Here is a 19647-nt window from a genome sequence, read left to right on the forward strand (position 1 = left end):
AGGAATAGACATTTGTGCTTTTCTAGTTGAAGTGGTAGAAATACCTTACACTTTTCTTCCCTACTTTCCATGGAAGGACTGCGTTTAGGTGATTTTGCTGGATTATTGAAACACTGGGTTTGTGTCATTTAAAATAATGATGTTCCAAAGCCTCTCCAGTGGGGAGCAGAGGCCCCCAGTCCAAGACCCAAGCTAAGGCCCCCTTGGGCCTGCAGAGGGAAGACCTTGCAGGCCCAGTTGTCCTTCCTGGGGAGCCTCCCCTGCAGGTGTCCTCCTGCTCACACCCCCATGGAAGGAGCCTTTATCCTGAGAGGAGCTGCAGAGCCCTGGAAAGCTGGGGGCGCACGTGCTCATGGGGTGGGGAGTGACGCCCTGTCTGAGGTTGTAACTGTGGTTCCTTAGACCGGGACATTGTAGATGTTGTTTGAGTTTTGCACCCACACTGTAGGTGCACTGAGAGTGTAATCTGTGCACCGTGAGAAAGTCTGAAGATCAGGTGTTCCATCCTGTGAACAAAGAGTTCATGAATTTGGAGGTCATGTGGGTCAGAAGCTTAAACTGAATCCGGCTGAGAGTTTCCTCACTTGTGAGAGTGGGAGCCTGGGGGAGGCAGTGCTTCCATGCTCACAGGAGAGGGAGGGTGCGTGGGGCTCCCAGAGTGCATTCCTGTGGCTGCTCAGGGGTCCCCACCCTCCTTCACCAGGGACTCACCCTCTCCAGCGGTTCTGTCTCCACTGGGAGAGTCTATACCTCAAGTCTGGGAATATGGTCCCTTTCTGAGTGTGGGTTTCCTTGTGAACTGCAGGCCAGCAGGCTGCTTCTATGAGCTGACTGGAATAATCCTGTTTCTGTCCTCGGATTCCTTGATCAGTTGAAGATTGCCATCCTCTGATTCTAATCTCTGTTTGCACTTGAGGTTTGAAAATGTAATGTCAGAGATATGATGTGAGCAAGGCAAGAAAATTGTGGAAACAAACAATTTTTTTCCATTTAGACAAGAGAACCTCAAGATGTGAGATGGGTGTATTTCAGTTCTCAGGTGCATTTTCCATGTTTAGGTCAGTTTTGTGTGTCCATGTCCCTAGAGAACTTTGACATTTAAAAGCCTATACTATTCCTAAGGCAAATGAATTTCATTTATTTTCTTATTGTTTGTGTGTGTGAGTGTGAGGAAGATTGTCGCTGAGCTACCGTCTGTGCCCATCTTCCTCCATTTTATGTGGGATGCTGCCACAGCCTGGCTTGATGAGGGGTGCTGGGTCCACACCTGAGATCCAAACATGCGAACCCCAGAGCACCGAAGCAGAGCAAATTGAACTTAACCGCTATGCCACCAGGCCAGCCCTGAATTTTATTTTAATGGATGTGGGAAAAGGCACTTGAATTTCTCTTTTCATTGATGTGAGGAATCAGGTCAGAGCTTGTGTAAATCTTTGGAATTCCTAGTTTATTTCAGGGCTTAATTTGCAAACCCGTAAGGTATTATAATATGCTACTCCTTCCTAAAAATATTCCCAGGGTAAATATAGTGGAGGCGGAAACAAAAATGCCCCTTGTCTTTTTTTGTTAGAAAGAGATTGGTAAATTTTTTATGGTTTATGGTTTTATATCCATTAATGTTTAAAGGATTCAATCTTGAAATGGTTTCCTATGTAGAAATGTTAAAAATAAAAGTTATTTAAAATTAATGATCAAACATAGGAAAATATGGCATATATAAATGTCTCTCCTTATTTTATTTTATTTTGTTTTTGAGGACGATGGGCCCTGAGCTAACATCCGTGCCCATCTTCCTGTATTTTATATGTGGGTCGCCTGCCACAGCATGGCTTGACAAGCGGTGCATAGGTCCATGACCAGGATCCAAATTGGCGAACCCCAGGCCGCCAAAACGGAGCATGTGGACTCAACTGCTATGCCACTGGGTGTGCCCCAGTCTCCCCTTATTTCAAGTGAATAATACATGGGAATGTTTTTTCCTTTTTTTGAGGAAGATTAGCCCTGAGGTAACTGCTGCCAATGCTCCTCTTTTCGCTGAGGAAGGCTGGCCCTGAGCTAACATCCATGCCCATCTCCCTCCACTTTATATGTGGGAAGCCTACTACAGCATGCCTTTCCAAGCGGTGCCATGTCCGCACCCGGGATACGAAGTGGCCAACCCTGGGCCACCGAAGCGGAACGTGGGCACTTAAGCGCTGGGCCACCGGGCTGGCCCCTGCATGGGAATGTTTAAAAAAGTTGTAAGAGAGGACAGTAACTTAAGAGAACTTCCTGCCCACATGTCCTGCCCCACTCCTGCTCTTACTCCAGCCACTCTCCAATGACCAGTTTTGCTCACTGCTTCATCATGCTGTTAGTGTTTCTTTCTTTAAAAACAAGCCAGTGCGAATGCCTATATTTGTCCCTCAAGTTTGTTCTTGTAATGAGTGGCCAGGGTTTGATGCTGATGATGTTTGATGACTGAACACTTAAGCTTCACCCTCCCTTTCCCCTGGGCCTTCTTCCCTGGACAGGCTGATGAGAAAGCCTGGAGGCTCCTGCACTGTGGGCTGCTGCTTGCTGGGCAGCTCCTCCTGGGCGCTGTGCTGCCCTGTGTTGCACTGTTGACCCCACCAAGCCTGGGTTCTAACTGCAGAGGACACTGAGTTGGCAGTTTTGGAAATTCCTGTCCTCTGAGAGCAGGAGTCTGTGAATCTGGCCCTCCTTAATGTGATCTTCTGTCAGTGTCTTGGGTGGCATCTCTCTGTGTGTTGAGAGTGAAGGTGAGACAGAGGCTGGAGTCGCCTTGACATTAGGGGTAGTCTGCAGTTATGAGGATGATTGTACCCTGTCACTGAGCTGAGCCCATCTGATGGTTACTCCTACAAGAGCAATTATTTCAGAGAGAAGGAAGGGCCAGGAAAGTGCAGCCAGTAGGAAGCAAGATTCCAGAGGGCTCCCCAGGGCCCCTAAGTCACTCTGCTGCTGCTCCCAGCCCTGTACCTGTTGCAGCAAAGATCCCGACCCTCTGGGTTATAGTGGACCAACCGCAGTCTGAGTTTGGCCCAGTGAAGAGATTAATTCAACCCAACTTAAGCCCAGGCACCTGAAACTCTATAAAGCAACCAGTTGTCTTGCCCCTTTGTGGTAAAAGAATTCTGGCAATCTCTTGACTCAGAGATCCCCAAAATAGAAGTCAGAGTCACACTTGTATGTACACTAATAGGTCTACAACACCAGGACACTCGTCATCCACCTTGGGGTTCTGCCACTACTGATAGTGACCATGGCACTTCTCAGAGGATCCAGTGCTGTGCTCCCCAACAAGGCATCCGATGAAAGTTGCCCCTCCCCTGTGGGTCTCAGGCTCCTAGAGCACAGACTGGCTTATTGAAATATGTTGAAGTTCTTGCACAACTAGAAGGACCTACGACTAGAATATACAGCCGTGTACTGGGGGCTTTGGGGAGAAGAAGAAAAAAAGATTGGTAACAGATGTTAGCTCAGGGCCAGCCTTGAAAAGGAAATAACTTGATGTCAGTTGAATGAGAGATGTCCTGTTTCAGTAAAAAAGGGGTGAATTGGATAAATTACAGTGCACGGTGCACGTTAGCATTGACTCTGTGTGTTACACACTGTGTGGGTTTTGGCAAATGTATAATGACGTAGACTCATCATTTCTGTATCATGGAGTGTAGTTTCGCTCCATAAAACTCCTCTGTCCTCCATTTATTGACTCATCCCTCCCTCCAACCTCCAAATCCTTCTCAAGTAAAGATCCTTCTAGTGGCTCATACTTTTGTCTTTCCCAGAATGTCATATACTTGGAATCATACACTGCATAGCCTTGTCACATTGGCTTCCTTACTTAATAATAGACTTCTAAGGTTCCTCCGTGTGTTTCCATGGCGTGATACCTCATTTCTTTTTATCATTGGATGGTGTTTCATTGTTTGGATGCACCACTGATTGACTGTTCGATACTTGAAGGACATCTTGTTGAAAATTCTAACTCTTGCCAATTATGAGTAAAGTGCTTCTAAACATTCTTATGTAGGTTTTGTGCGAACGTAAGGTTTCAGCTCGTTTGGGAAAATACCACGGAGCGTGATTGCTGGCTCTTACTCTATGTAGTGACAGTGTATTTTATTCTGAAAGAAGGTTCCTGTCTTGCAGTGTGGGTGTTCCAAATCCCGTTTCCACCCGCGATGAACTAGGATTCCCTGTAGCTTTGCATCTTCACTGATACTTGCTGTTCTGAATATTTTGACTTTTACCCACTTAATAAGTGTTTAGTGATCCCCATTGTTGTTTTCTTTGCAGTTTCCTAATGACATTTGATGTGGAGCATGGTTCATATTGCTTATTTCCCATCTAGATCTCTTCTTTGGTGAGCTGGCTGCAGATCTTTTGCCCATTTTTAATTACATTTTTCTCCTCTGACTATTACGGTTTAAGAAGTCTTTGCATATTTCAGATAGCAATCATTTATCCAACAAATGTTTCACAGAGATTTTCTCTGACTCTGAATGGTGTTGATCTTCTCTTTACACCATCTTTCTCAGAGGAGGAGTTTTTTGTTTTACATAAAATTGTAAAATTTCTGGTGTTTTCTCTTGTGGACCTTGCTTTTGGTTTTCTATGTGAAAATTCATCAACAAACACAAGGTCATCCAGATTTTCTTCTGTGTTATCTTGTAGGAGTTTATTCCTTTGGCATTTTACATTGAGATCTGTGATGTGTTTTGACTTAATTTTCATGAAAAGTGTAAGGCCTGTGTCTACATTTGTTTTGTGCGTGTGTATTTGCATGTGGATATCCACTATCTCTCCCACTGTTTGTTTAAAATGCTTTCTTTTTCATTTGAATCTCCTTTCCTTCTTTGTCAAAGATCAGTTGACTCTATTCGTGTGGGTCTAGAAGGAAAGCAGACTTGCTGTACTCTCTTATTAGTCCCAGGAGTCGTTTCTGTCATTGTGAATACTTCCAGTTGTTGCATAGAGACAGTCATATCATATGGAACAAACGCCATCAATTTAGCTACAGGGTTTGTGAAGATGTTCTTTCTCAAGAAGTGGAAGTTCTCCTCTGTTACTAGTTTATCATAAATGGATGTTGCATTGCATCAAATCTTATTTTATATTCATTTCCCCTCCTTTCCCTTTTGATAACTAGTAATTTCTGTCTTCCCTCTTCTCTTTGTTATCTTGACTGGATATTTCTCAATTTTATTGGTCTTGTGAAACAAGGAGCTTTTTTCTTTTCATTTTCTCCATTGATTTCCCACAATGACATTCGTTTCCTATCTTATTTTATTATTTCTTTTATTGTGCTTGCTTTGTTTTTAACTTGCTCTTCTTTTTATTCTTTGCTAAGGTAGAAGCTTACATTAGTCATTAGAGATTTTTGGTTTTTCCAGTGTATTTGTTTGATGGCATAAATTTCCCCCTGGATACTGCTTTCGCTACATCCAAGAACCTTTGCTATGTTGTGTATTCATTTTTTTAATTCAAAATAATTTTTCATTTTTCTTGAGACTTCTAGTTTGGTACTGTGTAGTATTTAGAAGTGTATTTCTGAATCACCGCCTATGAGGGGGTTTTCCGACTATTTCTGGTATTGCCTTCTAGAGGAATGCCTATGTGGTGTGAGAGCCTATTTTGTATGATTTCTGTTCTTTCATATTTGTTAAGGTGTGCTTTATGTCCCAGGGTGTGGTTTGTTCTGGTGAATGTTCCATGTGAACCTGAGAAGAATGTATATTCTGCTGTTCTGTGAAGTATTCCATAGATTACAATGAAATCCAGCAGTTTCGCAGTGCTGTGCATTGTGCCTCTGTCCTTCCTCACTTCCTGCCTACTGAAATTTCTAATTCCTGCTGAGGGGGTGTTGACTTCTACAGCTATGGTACTGGATCTGTCTCTTTCTCCGGCATTCGGTCAGTTCCTCCCTGAGGTGTGTTGCCCCTCTGTTGTTAGGCAGGTACACATGCAGCGTTGCTGTGCCTTCTCAGAGAATAGGCCCCTTTATCCGTACCTACTGCCCCTCTATCTCTGCATCTTCCTCAGTTTGAAATCCGCATTGTCTGTGATGTCTGTTCCTCTGGCACCTTCCTTTGGATTCGTGTTGGCATGGTCTGTTCTTCTCCATCCCTTTACCTTTGATCTCTCTCTGACTTTATGCTTAAAGTGGGCTTCTTGTAGACAGCATACAGTGGTATTTTTTGAACTCTATTACTGTGTCTTTCCATTGTAATGAGACCATTGATGATTAAAGTGGTTAATGATTCAGTTGGATTAATATTTACCAAAATTTTTACTTTTTCCATTTTTACCCTTGTTTTTGTCTTTTTGCCACTTTCTCTGGCTAAAATTGAGCATTTACTGTAATTCTCTTTTTCCCCTCTCTTAGCATATCAGTTACACATTTTTTAAAATACACATTTTAGTGGTTGCCCTTGAGTTTTTAGCGTACATTTACAACTAACCCCCCCCGCCAAGTGACACTGTGCCATTTCACCGTGTGCAAGTACCTCTTAACACCCTGTCCCCAATTTCCCTTTCCCTGTGTCTTGTCACATTGCTGTCATTTATTTCTCTTGTCCATAAGCTTCTCATTGCCAAATACATTCTTCCTGACATTAGTTTAAACAAAGTGTCATCTGTTGTATTAATTATAAGAAACAGAAAAGATATGTCCCCTCATTTTTTCTTCTTCTAATTCCCTACCTTTATCATTTACATTCTTTCTGATAAACTTTCCAACAATTTCATTCTAAGTATGTGTACTTGGGCCAAATTTCCTCAAATTTTGTCTCAGAAAGTCCTTATTTCTTCTTTGTACTGCAGGATAATTTTGCTTGACCGAATTCTAGGAAAGTGGGTTTTATTTTCAACACTTTAAATCTTTCAGTCTCCTCTGCTCTTGTTGCATGGTTTTTGAGAAGTGGTCCAATTTAATTCAAATCTTTGTTTCTTTCTGTCGAAGGTGTGTTTCTTCTCTTGCATTTTTCAGTATATTGTCTGTGATGTGTCTCTAGTTTCAGTGTGATACCCTTGGGTGTGCACTTTTGTACTTTATTGTGTTTAGTGTTCCGTGAGCTTCCTGGATGGACAGTATGCTGGCTAGCATTGATTTTAGGATATTTTGGTGATTATTAATTCATGTTTTCTTCTGTCTGTCTCTTTTCCTTCAGGTATTCCCATTATCTGTATTTTAAGCCTTCATTTAAAGAGGGTTGTCCTAGGCTTCGTGGAAATTGTGTTCTGTCTTTTTTTTGTCATTTTTGCCCTTGCATTAGACTCTGGTGAATTAGATTTTTTTTTTTTTGTAGTACACGTCTTCTTAAGTACAGAATATGTGGGGCATATTTCAAAACGCCATCTTTCTTTTTTGTCTTTCCCAAGTTTGGAGACTCTGGTTTGTCCTATGACCTCAAGGCTCTCCCCGATCTAAGAATGGTTGTCCATGTCAAGTTTGTTCATTTTCTTGTGAGATCAAGAATGACAGCGTCTAAGCTCCTTAGGTGCAGGATCAGAAGTCGGCAGGGCATTATCCAGAGTGGCTGCTCAGGAAACACTTCCTCTTGAAGTTGGACAAAGGAAATTTTGTGTTCTTTTGGGTGAAACCACTGTTAAATCCTTCATGAGTTTTATAATCATGGGCAGATTTAACATCAAACCATTGTGGACTTTAAGGAGCTCCCTTGCAATCTGCAGCTCTTTTTTTTTTTTTTCTAAAGTTAGGCACCTGAGCTAACAACTGTTGGCAATCTAATTGTGGTTTTTTTCGCCTCCAATTCCCCCAGTACTAGTTGTATATTGTAGTGGTGAGTGCCTTTGGTTGGGCTATGTGGGACGCCGCCTCAGCATGGCCTAACGAGCGGTGCCATGTCTGCACCCAGGATCCAAACCCGTGAAACCCTGGGGCGCCAAATAGAGTGCGTGAACTTAACCACTCGGCCACGGGGCTGGCCCCAATCTTCAGCTCTTAACCTACCCCTCAAGGGGAGCAAACCTCAGGGTACACTGTTAGCATTTGACCAGAAAGAGCTTTTATGACACATTATTGTCTCACAATGTGGTGGTGTTTTTTTTTTTTTTGAGGAAGATTAGCTAAGTACTGCCAGTACTCCTCTTTTTTGCTGAGGAAGACTGGCCCTGAGCTGACATCCATGCCCATCTTCCTCTACTTTATATGTGGGACGCCTACGACAGCATGGCTTGCCAAGCGGTGCCATGTCCACACCCAGGATCCGAACCGGCAAAACCTGGGCTGCCAAGAAGCGGAACTTGCGAACTTAACCTCTGCGCCACTGGGCCAGCCCCTAACAATGTGTTCTAAAATTGGTGAGAAGTAGCTTTGAGGCCCATAAATCTAGTGATCTTATGGTCTAAGTTTTCATGACTTCTTTCTTGTGCCTGAGCTCTCAGTTCATAATAATTCTGGCCCCATCAAATCATCCAGATTGAGAAAGGTAGAACTGAGACTATGATAGATACTACACAAGTTAAAAACACTGTTGCACCAGAACAATATTTACATTCAGCCAGCTGCATGTGATTACCTGTAATGGCCTGGAGTAGTTTAGGACAATGTGGGCAGCTGGGCTTGGTGAAAGTGTGATTTCACAGGTCTCCTGGACGCTCAGTTTGGAGATGAGACCAGAACAAAGAGCTTCCAGTTGTTCACTATGTTTTTATTCACTGAAACATCACGTAGATTTCAGCCTCTGCCTCATGGAGTGCTGTAACCGGTGGGTAATATGGAAGAAGATGAAAGAACTTTTCTTACAAAGAATCATTGGTCCACAAATGATATTTGTTTCATTTGTATAGCATTTCTGTCATTTCCCAACATGTTCTGGAACTTGTGATTCGAGAGAAATCGGATAGAATGTGATCACAGTAAAAATGTGTATTTCCATGTGTTCATAATATTGTTAAATTGATGAGCATTGTGTACAGAAATAAGGGAGTTTCTGATGATCACACACAGAATGAATGTTTGGAGATAAGATAATCCCATGTAACCTTCCCAGAATTGGAGTCTAGATCCCCAGTGCTGTCAGGCTCACGTATCCTAATCTACACATGTTTGTGATGTTTTAGGACTCAGTGGCCATTGAGGACGTGGCTGTGAACTTCACCCCAGAGGAGTGGGCTTTATTGGATCCTTCACAGAAGAAACTCTACAGAGATGTTATGTGGGAAACCTTCAGGATCCTGGCCTCAGTAGGTAAGAATGAGGACATTCCTTCACGTCATCAATGAAAGAACAAGTGGTTCTTGCCCATCATCAGTGTTCTAAGATGTAGAATGTGGAAAGAGGAGGTTGTTAGTAAATAAAGTAGAAATGGCCGTAGATTAGCATAGACTTAGAATCTAGAAATTTTTGTCTAATTTCTAATATTTGGAATAAACTTTGTGAGTCTGCATTTCAGGAATAACATGGGAAGATTGTGATCTTCAAGATCAGTACAAAGACCAGGGGAGAAAAGTAAGGTGAGTCACACAGTAGAAAGCTCTGTCTCATGTGAGAATCCTTGTATGTTAAGAAATTGTTTTAAAAAAGAACAAACAAAACAAATAACGCTTGCTTCAAATTGAGCTATTCTTAGAAAATTTTCACCAAATATACTTTCTGAAGTGTGATGTAGAGGTTCACTTTTTGCAGAATATTTCATTTAGAAATAGTATTAGTGAACCCAATCTATGAATATCACTGTTTGGATAATAAGAAGGGTGAAGTCCTCTTTCAGAAAATTCAGTATATTTAATTTCAGAGAATTCACAGAAGGGAGAAAACATAAACATTTCCTATAAATCATAGTAAACATAGGAAATATAAAATCATTAATAGAGAAATCATTAACAATATGCTTCTCATTTCTACAGAGAGCATATGGTAGGGAGAGTCTGTGAAAGTGAAGAGGATAGTCAGTGTGGAGAAAATGTCAGCCTTCTTCCAAATCTGAGTCTGAACAAGATAACTACAGGAGCTAAACCGTGGGCATGCAGTGCATGTGGAAGAGCCTTCACGCGTCATTCATCCCTTAAAACGCACATTAGATGTCACACTGAATGTAAAACATATGACTATCAAAAATATGGAGAGAAGCCATATAAATGTAAGGAATGTGGGAAAGCCTTCACTTATCTCAGTTTACTTCAAAGACATGAAAGAACTCATACTGTAGAGAAACTGAATGAATGTAAAAAATGCAGTAAGGCATTTGCGTCTTCCAGTTCACTTCAAATACATGGAAGAACTCACACTGGAGACAAACCCTATCAATGTGAAATATGTCTTAAAGCCTTCAGTTCTACCACCTCTCTTTCAAAACATGACAGAACGCACACAAGAGGGAAACCCTATGAATGTAAAAAATGCAGTAAAGCATTCACTTGTTCCAGTTCTCTTCAGAGACATGAAAGAATTCATACTGGAGAGAAACCCTATGAATGTAAAAAATGCAGTAAAGCATTCACTTGTTCAGGTTCTCTTCGAGTTCATGAAAGAACTCATACTGGAGAGAAACCCTATGAATGTAAAAAATGCAGTAAAGCATTCACTTATTCCAGTTCTCTTCGACTTCATGAAAGAACTCATACTGGAGAGAAACCCTATGAATGTAAAAAATGCAGTAAGGCATTCACTTGTTCAGGTTCTCTTCGAGTCCATGAAAGAAGTCACACTGGAGAGAAACCCTTTGAATGTAAAATATGTCGTAAAGCCTTCAGTTATACGAGTTCTCTTTCAAAACATGAAAGAACTCATACAGGAGAGAAACCCTATGAATGTAAAAACTGCAGTAAAGCATTCACTTGTTCCAGTTATCTTCGAAAACATGAAAGAACTCACACTGGAGAGAAATCCTATGAATGTAAACAATGCAGTAAAGCATTCGCTTGTTCCAGTTATCTTCGAAAACATGAAAGAACTCACACTAGAGAGAAATCCTATGAATGTAAAGAATGCAATATAGTCTTCACTGCTTCCAAATATCTTCTAGTCCATTTAAGAAGTCACACTGGAGAAAAAGCCTATGAATGTGAGGAAAGTGAGAAAGGCTTTAGTTCTCATGCAAACTTTTGAGGATATGAACAAATGCACACTAGAGGTAAAACCAGGTAGATAGAAACAATTTGGGACTTTTGTCATTGCACTTCTTTCTTGAAGGCATGAAAGGCCTCACTGGATTAAAACATCTTGAATGTTCAGAGCATGAGAAAGACTTCAGTTGGCCTACACCCTTCTATGTGAAACTCCCACCAAAAAGAAACGTAAATGTAAGTCATATGACAAAGCTTCATGGAAATTAATTTGTATGTGAGGTTCTAGAAAACTTTCAACAGGAAAGAGTCGTTATCAAAGTGGTAAATATATTGTATTGATAAATACCCCTACTTAAAGTGCAAGATTAGACTGGATTTCTATAAATTACTTCATAAATAAATATTGAGGTGAGATGATTCTGCTAGTCATCCTTCATAAATAGTAAATAAGATTCATAGGTAGTTCATTTCTCTTAAATCAGTTAGTTTTTTATCTTTAGTTTTTTTAATACTGTGTTAATTGTTCTGTGTTAAGGGGGTATAGAAACATGACAGTTTGTATTTGTTGTGATTTTCTTACTGGCCTTGTATTACAGTTCCTGCATGTTCCTCATCCATTGTACATATTGTACATGTTTCAGAGAAAGCTCCTTTTTGGGGGTGGTGGGTGGAGGAGCCTGTTTTTATTTTGTGTACTATTAAACAGTTGGGAAACAATTTATGTGTGGCAAGTTTATCCAAGAGTGTACTTCCTGTGAATTGTTATTTTCCTATTTGGGCCTTTGCTGTTTGTCCTTCCTTCTGACTGGTATTTGGTGAATAGACTTTGAATTAAGTAGAGGCCTGTGGCAGGCAACAAAATCTAGAGCTGGACACATCACCCCTGTACTGCATTATGTCAGTGAGGGTAATCTGAAGAGCTAGATCTTTAAGAATCCACCCCATTGCTGGCTCCTTGTTGGAATTCCCCAATGGCCTCACTTGCATGAGATTTGGAAGGCAGAAGCACACAAAGCCTTAGGCCAATTTTCGAGCCACCACTCAGCGAGTTCCATAGGAGCTTCAAGGACACCATCTTCCATCCTTTTTTTTGCATTCTTTGCCCTTCTTGTCAAGAGTATCTTGAAAAGCACCAAGAATTAGTTGATTTCCATTTTGTTAGAGATGCATTTTCCACCAGTTTCACATCAAAGATCCATTGGAGTTAGGGTCTTTCTCTAAGGCCTCTTGTGTCCACCAGGAAGCTAATTCATACCTTTGTGGTTGGGAGTACTCTCTGATTCCCCTTTTATCTTGATGATAATGAAATAAGGTCTAATGTGTATAGGAAACACCTTTGCTGTTCATAGTGCTAGTGAGCACATTTTCCTGCTTCACCATGGCATCTCCAATGGGACATAAAAAGAAGAACCTCTGAATTTGTTTCTCTGCTGCCTTGTGCAGCAGCTGCCTTGACCCAGTTTTTTCATGTGAGAACAATCACCTTTCTCATGTTGGGAAGACTGTGTGTGTTTCTTGTTACGTGTAGCTTGAATGTATTCCCTCGGTGTGTTGTCAGTGACGTTTGAGTATATGTCAATAAAACTATGTCCATCTATTTGGGAAATGAACACTTCTCTAGTTGTTTCATTGATATGTTTTATCAACTGTTCCAGTCCATCCTGTGTTAATATTATTGTGGATTTCATTTTTACAGACTATGATAATATCCATTTTTGATTATGGATTTTCAGATATACTTTGCAAGGTTCTTCATTTAATCATTATACATTTTGAGTCAATTTTATCATGTGCAGACCAATTCAGGGATTTCTTCATCAGGCAAACTGTATTTCTTATTCTTTTACAGTTACAGTTTTTGTCATGAAAATAATTTCTCATGCATTTTTAAGCCAAAAATTAACCATCATGTATCCTACACAATATTTTCAATATCTCCTTTAGACTCAGCTGAGGCCTTTGAGTTTAGGTAAATTGTGAGACAGTGCAAACCCAGCCAGGGAAATAGGACCACTGTGCCACTCTGAAGCCTTTCCTTCTCTGAGACTGTGCTCTTGCTGGTACCGTCACCGTCCCTCACAAGCCATGCAGTGTGGAGTCAGTGTACACACTGTAGCAGAGCTGAGACACAGTAGGATCTGGATACAGAGCATGAAACAGACAAGTTCTGGCAGTCCTGGTGCTTCCATGTTTGTGGAAAAGCAGAAGTGACGGATGCAGTGAAGCTCTGTCTTATAGAATACAATTAAGTCCTTTGAAGAAAAGTAAAAAATAGCATTGAGCTAATAGGGAGGCTCAGGTGTGTTTATATCTTTTCTGTGAGGGTAGGAGTGAGTGAGGATGTCATTATTGTTATCTGGGACTTGAGACTTCCTATTGATCTAAGCCCCAGATATTTGTATTGTCTTTTGTTTTTAATGTCATTTGAGAGGATTTTTATATTACCATTAAATATTTAACATGTTAGCATATTTGGCATTTTCGTTTTGCTGCTCTACAGACTGGAGTGTGCAGCATACACCCCATTAAACCAGGGAGTTCCTCCCACTTAGACAGTTGCCTTCATCTGCACTGTTCTAGCTCAGCCTGAGTGAGTTCTATGGGTAGAGTGACATCTCTGTGAGTCTGCTGTGATCTCCCCGTGGAAACAGCACAAAGAGCTCTGGCTGGTTAGAGGCAACCATCCCAGGAATAATTGAGTGAGCTGGAGAGAGAAGGTATGATTTTTAGTAACATCCTAATTGAGTGTAAGAGCAGAAATGGGAAATTTTCAACATCTTTTCATCACAGGAGTGGCGGGAAGTCTTTAATTTCAATGATCCAGAAAGCCCCGGAGCCCAGGTGACTGATGACAGGTTTCATTTCCGTATGCTTAGATGTCCAGCACATGGTGTGGAAAATTGGGGAAGAGCAATAACAGCTTCAAGGTTTAAAACAGCAAAGGGAACAAACAGCAAAGTGTGAACTTATGAATTGGAGGGGTTTCAATCAAATGCATACCACAGGATTGTTCCTTTGAGGTGATGGGATTTCTTTATCTTTTGATAGCAGTATTCCTAACATTTCTGAAAACTCACGTGAGCACTTAAGTATTTTATATGTGTGTTATATATGTAATTATTAGAAAGTGAATATTATAATTGCTTTCATATTGGAAGAATGTCAAGTTCTCCTGAACCTGGAATTTTACGTGTTCAAACCTTTCCACCACTGTGGGATCCTTCCTAGGAAGATTGCAGGCCAGAGATGGATTCAGTCCTCAACGGGCCTTTCTTGCAACCCCGGCTTATTTGAGAAACACCCCCTAGGGTTGCACCTGCCCTCAGCTTAGACTCATAACTAAGAGTGAAGTGAGAGGGCTCCCAGACTCTGTCTTTGAGTTTAAATCAGGTTCGTGGACAAATCTTTGGAAATTCTGAGGTCAGAAACATGAACAAAGTATCCCAAGCAGAATCTGCCTGGGGACATCCTCGTCCATGTGCATTAGCATCAGTTGTTTTCGGTGCCATCCATAGACCATTGCCAGCTCTTCATTTCCCAGCTCAAGCCTACTCTGTGCCTGCTTACTTGGAAAAATCTTTAGAAATCCACACATGTCTCACTGTACATTTTCTCTGAGGCAACAGGAGGGGGCTGTGAGCTGAGAGGGTGACAGAAGCAGTGGTAGAAACCATGTCATGGGCGCATCCTGTCAGCCACAGTGACACAGCCATCTCAAATTTATCAGATCTGCTCATTTATTCACACAACACTGAGAAATGGACTTACATTGAATTTGGAAACAAAAGGCTCTGGAATGTTTGAAATAACATTCCATTAGTGTCCCCCTCCACACAGTCCTTCTCAAAGATGCCTTAGCAGCCTCTCATTGAGCATCCAAGCGTCTCTAAACCCCCATGGTGGACATAAATTACCCAAGGGATTCTTGTACCAGAACTATTCTCTTCACAGGGTGGTGCACACAAAAAGAGAAGCTACTGCTGGCAACTTACAGAATCTTTATGTAAATAGAGTCCCTTCCAGGGCCTGAGTGGATGATGCTCCAAGCCAGCTTCCCATTTTGCCTTTGGTCCTGAATGCAGGCCCTCCCAGGCTTTCTAATCAAAAGCCTCCATATTGAAGAGATGGGTATTTAAAGCATAGAGGCAAACATTGCTCCTCTGGAATATCCCATGAACAGTCGGAAGTGCTTTGTTCTTCTCTGATGTGATCCATTCTGAGGAGATCATTTCCATTTTAGACACACTGCCCACTTGGAGAGTCACTTAAGAGCAAATGGGTGACCAGGGTGTTTGTAAACTTTATGGACAGTGTGCACCACCCCACCCGACAGAGTCCACTGCAATGATGCTGCCTTCTGTCGCCACATCAGACAGGCCATCCTTGATCAGAGAATGGACTGAAGCCTCAGAGTGATCAGTCAAACAGCAGTCATGTTAGGAATAGAAACTTTCTTAGCCCAGAATCCAACCCGTGTGTACATTTTTACAGATCCTGGGCCTTTACCCATGATCTAGCTGTTGGTACCACCAATAGCACCAACCCCTTATCCAAGGTTGCCCACTACGTCTTAAAGAATTCTGGGAATATCTTGCCTCTCAAATACCCAACTACAAATCTGGCTGCTCCTTACTCTGCCCATATTAAACCTCAATCTGCAGAGGCTGATTTTTATTGCTCAGGGTGATAAATTAACTTGAATTTCTGACACACATATCAACACCTCAGACCTGATGGTATTAACCTTGGCCTTATTGTCCCACATAATGTGAAACCACATACAGACCTCTAACGTAAGAGTTTAGGCAAAATTCAAGTGACATCCCTCCTCTGCCATGGTTAACCCAGTGATGGACCAGTGAAGCTGATGTGCAAAAGCAAGTCACTGGTGGTAATCATCAATGGGCATACCTTCCAGGATGAGGAAGGGGTCCCTACAGCTGACAAGAGATAGACTTGGTAGGCCTATCACCCCCCATCCCCTGGGCTCCTTGCTGTGTGCACACCCTGGTAGAACTTGAAATGACAAATTACTCATGCCATCATACGTTACCCTGCTGAAGCCAAAATGCAAGGACTTGACAAGATGCTCTAAATTTATTTATACTATCAGCTCAATTCTGAAAAGAGGAAACACTGGGCTCTCGAATAAGTTGTTCAGTGGACATTTTACCTCTTTTACCACCGCAGGCTATCCCCCTCCTAGGATGGTCTAATGGCTCCTCAGGCCAATTTGCTTTCTTCTCAATGGGCCTTCCTGCTGTTGCAGGCATTGATTAGACTCAATCCCAGTCTTCGGGGCTCATTGCTTTGTTGTCATCGTCAGGCTCAGTGGCACCTGATAGGTAGAGGCCTTTCCCTGCTAGACATTCCTGCCAGAACGGTCGCACCTACAGGTCTCTGGTTTATTGTAACAGTGCACCCTGGCCACCACTCTCGTATCCCACTGCCAAGTCTTCTCCTCACATCGCCTGTGGTTTGTGTGCCCTGTGTGTCAATACTTCATTTGGGGCACCTCCTTCAAAACCCCTCTGGCTCATTACATACAGATGTGCTGTTTTCCTACCATTTGCACTCATGTGCTCATTGTCATGGGAGTCACTGCTACTGACCCGGTAAGACATGAAGTCATTCAACAAACATCATATCAGCCAATCAAGAAATGTCTCAAACACTCAAAATTCGTGTAGCAGACAGCTCGTGTTTGAGATGTTTTCCCTGAAGGAAAAGCCCCTGGCAGCCATGGTAGCTGCTGACCAGTTGGCTTTAAAGTATTTACTACCCATCTGGGGAGAGCTCTCTTCCTCTAACATGCCTGCCTGTGGTATATGGGTAGGAAGCAATAACACAACAAATGAGACAACAGATTAAAATAATAATATCACTTAAGTATTTGAACACAGTTCTGGAACCATAGTTACACTTTTCTGGATCCCTCCACACATTTGGATGATGATTCGAATTTTTTTGAGCCTTTGTCATCTTAAATACACTATGTTGTCTGCGCTTTGCACATGGATGTTTAATTAATATTCAAACCAAATGTATTTGTATAAGTAGTGGTATCATTCAGTCAACCAACCTCAGGAGTGAACACTAATAAGACACTGACCTCAGGTTTGATATTTGACTGTCAATCAGCTGTAGACACCTGCTCACCCTGTCAGGCCCAGAATGTTAAACAAGTTGTGAAGGTTGACACGTGAGCCTTTGCTTTTTATGTCTGAAGATAGGAAGCTCAGACCTTTAAAATATGAAGCCTCTAAACCTACACACCTTAAAATGCCAGCCTATTGTCCTTTGCACAAGCCACATGAAGAAGCTTTCTCTTGCCCTACTCTCTTTAGAAAGCATTTTGGAGTAATAAACTTTTGTACTAACTTAATGCATGTGGCAACATAGTCCTGATGTCTGGTCTCACGAATGTAGAGTATTAATCCTGTCCCCAAAACGGCAATGATAAAACAGAAGGCAACTCATCGAAAATGTCTTTCTCATAATGCACAGGAGCCCAGTGTGGGGAATTCTTAGAAGATGAGAATAAGAAATCCAAGAGCAGGGGATGGCCCCGTGGCTGAGTGGTTAAGTTCGTGTGTTTCGTTGGTTCGGATCCTGGGCGCGCACATGGCACTGCTCATCAAGCCATGCTGAGGTGGCATCCCACATGCCACAACTAGAAGGACCCACAACTAAGAATATACAACTACGTCCTGGGGAGCTTTGGGGAGAAAAAGGAAAAAAATAAAAATCTTCAAAAAAAAAAAAAAGAAATCCAAGAGCAGATTTACTATGAAGGAGCGATGTCAGCAACATGGCAGGGTGAGCTCACCTGGGACTGTCCCCTCCAAATTACAACAAAAAGGAGCAACTGCTTTCCAACCAAAATATCCTAATAACACAGAGATTGTCAGAGACCCAGAGCAGCCAAATGACGGAGGTTGGAGAGGCAGGAGCCCCCCTTGGAGGAGCTGGAATGGGGTAAGAGAGAACTTCGCTCCCTCCCTTAGAGACTGGGATTGCTTCCGTGGGTGAGGGAAGGAGCGGGGGAGGGGCTGCATTCCAGGAGATCGTCCAGGATTCCCACAGACCCCGCCAAGGGAAAACCTCTAACCAGGGAAAGCTTTTGACCCCATCAATCCAGGGCCCTGGGAAAGCAGAGAGTGAGAGCTGATCAGAATCCAGGTCTGTGGGCAAGAGAAGGTGCCCCTCCTCCCCCAACCCATGCTGGCTGCAGCCATTGCGGCTGAAGACGGAGGGCTCAGTACTGCTCTCAACCCCCATGCAGTGGCGACAGGCTGTAACTGCAACCGAATAATAGCATAATGCGCAAAACCACTCCTCTACCATCCAGCAATTTATAAAAGCTCCAGACCAAAAGGAAAACAATAAAAACACAGAATCATATCCCGAGGACTTGGAAATAGGTAAACTAAGTGAAAATGAATTCAGAATAGCTATTGTCAAAATACTCAATGAGGTAAAGGGAAATACAGAGAAACAAGTCAACGAGTTCTGGAGTTACTTCACAAAAGAGAGTGAAACTATAAAGAAGAATCAATCAGAAATACTAGAGTTGAAAAACACAATGGACCAGATAAAACAGAATACGGATTCCCTGAATGCCTGTGTCGACACCATAGAGGAGCAAATTATCATAGTCAAAGATAGACAGGTTGAATGGCCCCAGACAGAGAAAGAAAGAGAATTAAGAATTTAAAAAACTGAAGAAAATCTCTGAGAAATAGCTGACTCAATTAGAAAATGCAACTTAAGAATCATCAGAATTCCTGAGGGCATGGAAAAGGAAAATGGAGCAGAAAGTGTGCTCAACAACATAATAGCAAGTGTACTTCCCAAATCTAGGGATTGAGGGAGAAATATGTGTGGAGGAAGCTTTCAGATCTCCTAGACTTGTCAATGTAAAAAGACCTACTGCAAGGCTTATAGTAGTAAAAATGGCAAAAATGAACGACAAAATAATAATACTCAGGGCAGCAAGGCAGAAGAAAATAACCTACAAATGAACCCCCATCAGACTTTCAGCAGATTTCTCTACAGAAACCTTACAAGCTAGGAGAGACTGGTATGACATATTCAAAACCTTAAAGGATAAAAATCTTTAGCCAAGAATACGCTATCCAGCAAAAATATCCCTCAGATATGAGGGAGAAATTAAATCTTTTCCAGACAAACAAAAGCTAAGGGAATTCTTAGCCACAAGACCTCCACTACAAGAAGGCCCTCATACCTGAAAAAAGTAAAAAAGGGAGAAAGGGGTCACAAGACACAGAGTAGGGAGACAAATAGAATCAGAATAGGATAGCAAATATTCAACTATACCATTATGATAAAGGGAAGGAAATCACCAAATCAAAGACAATCCTATCACTCTTACCACAGACACACAACACAAGTTGGCTTAAGAGATGGAAATAATAATTTAGGAGGGGAGGAGGAAAGGGACTGAATGAGTCTAGGCTAAGGAAGTAAGAGACCACCAGAAAATGGAATATGTTATGCACGAGATTCTGAATACAAACTTCAGGGTAGCCACTAAACTAAAAAACAGAACAGAGACAGAAGACATAAATAAGGAAAAATCTAAGAAAC

The 19647-nt window shown here is 41.9% G+C and overlaps 1 protein-coding gene across 1 annotated transcript in view; it reads left to right on the forward strand.

Annotated features, from left to right (window-relative positions):
- The window catches only part of LOC103568045 (zinc finger protein 709-like), a 156857-nt gene that overhangs the window by 2824 nt on the left and 134386 nt on the right, over window positions 1–19647 (forward strand). Inside the window, 1 exon segment of the mRNA XM_070625445.1 lies at window positions 9091–9217. Coding sequence (XP_070481546.1) covers window positions 9091–9217 — 127 coding nt within the window.

The sequence above is a fragment of the Equus przewalskii genome, chromosome 6 (assembly GCF_037783145.1).
Source record: "Equus przewalskii isolate Varuska chromosome 6, EquPr2, whole genome shotgun sequence".
Taxonomy (NCBI): Eukaryota; Metazoa; Chordata; class Mammalia; order Perissodactyla; family Equidae; genus Equus; species Equus przewalskii.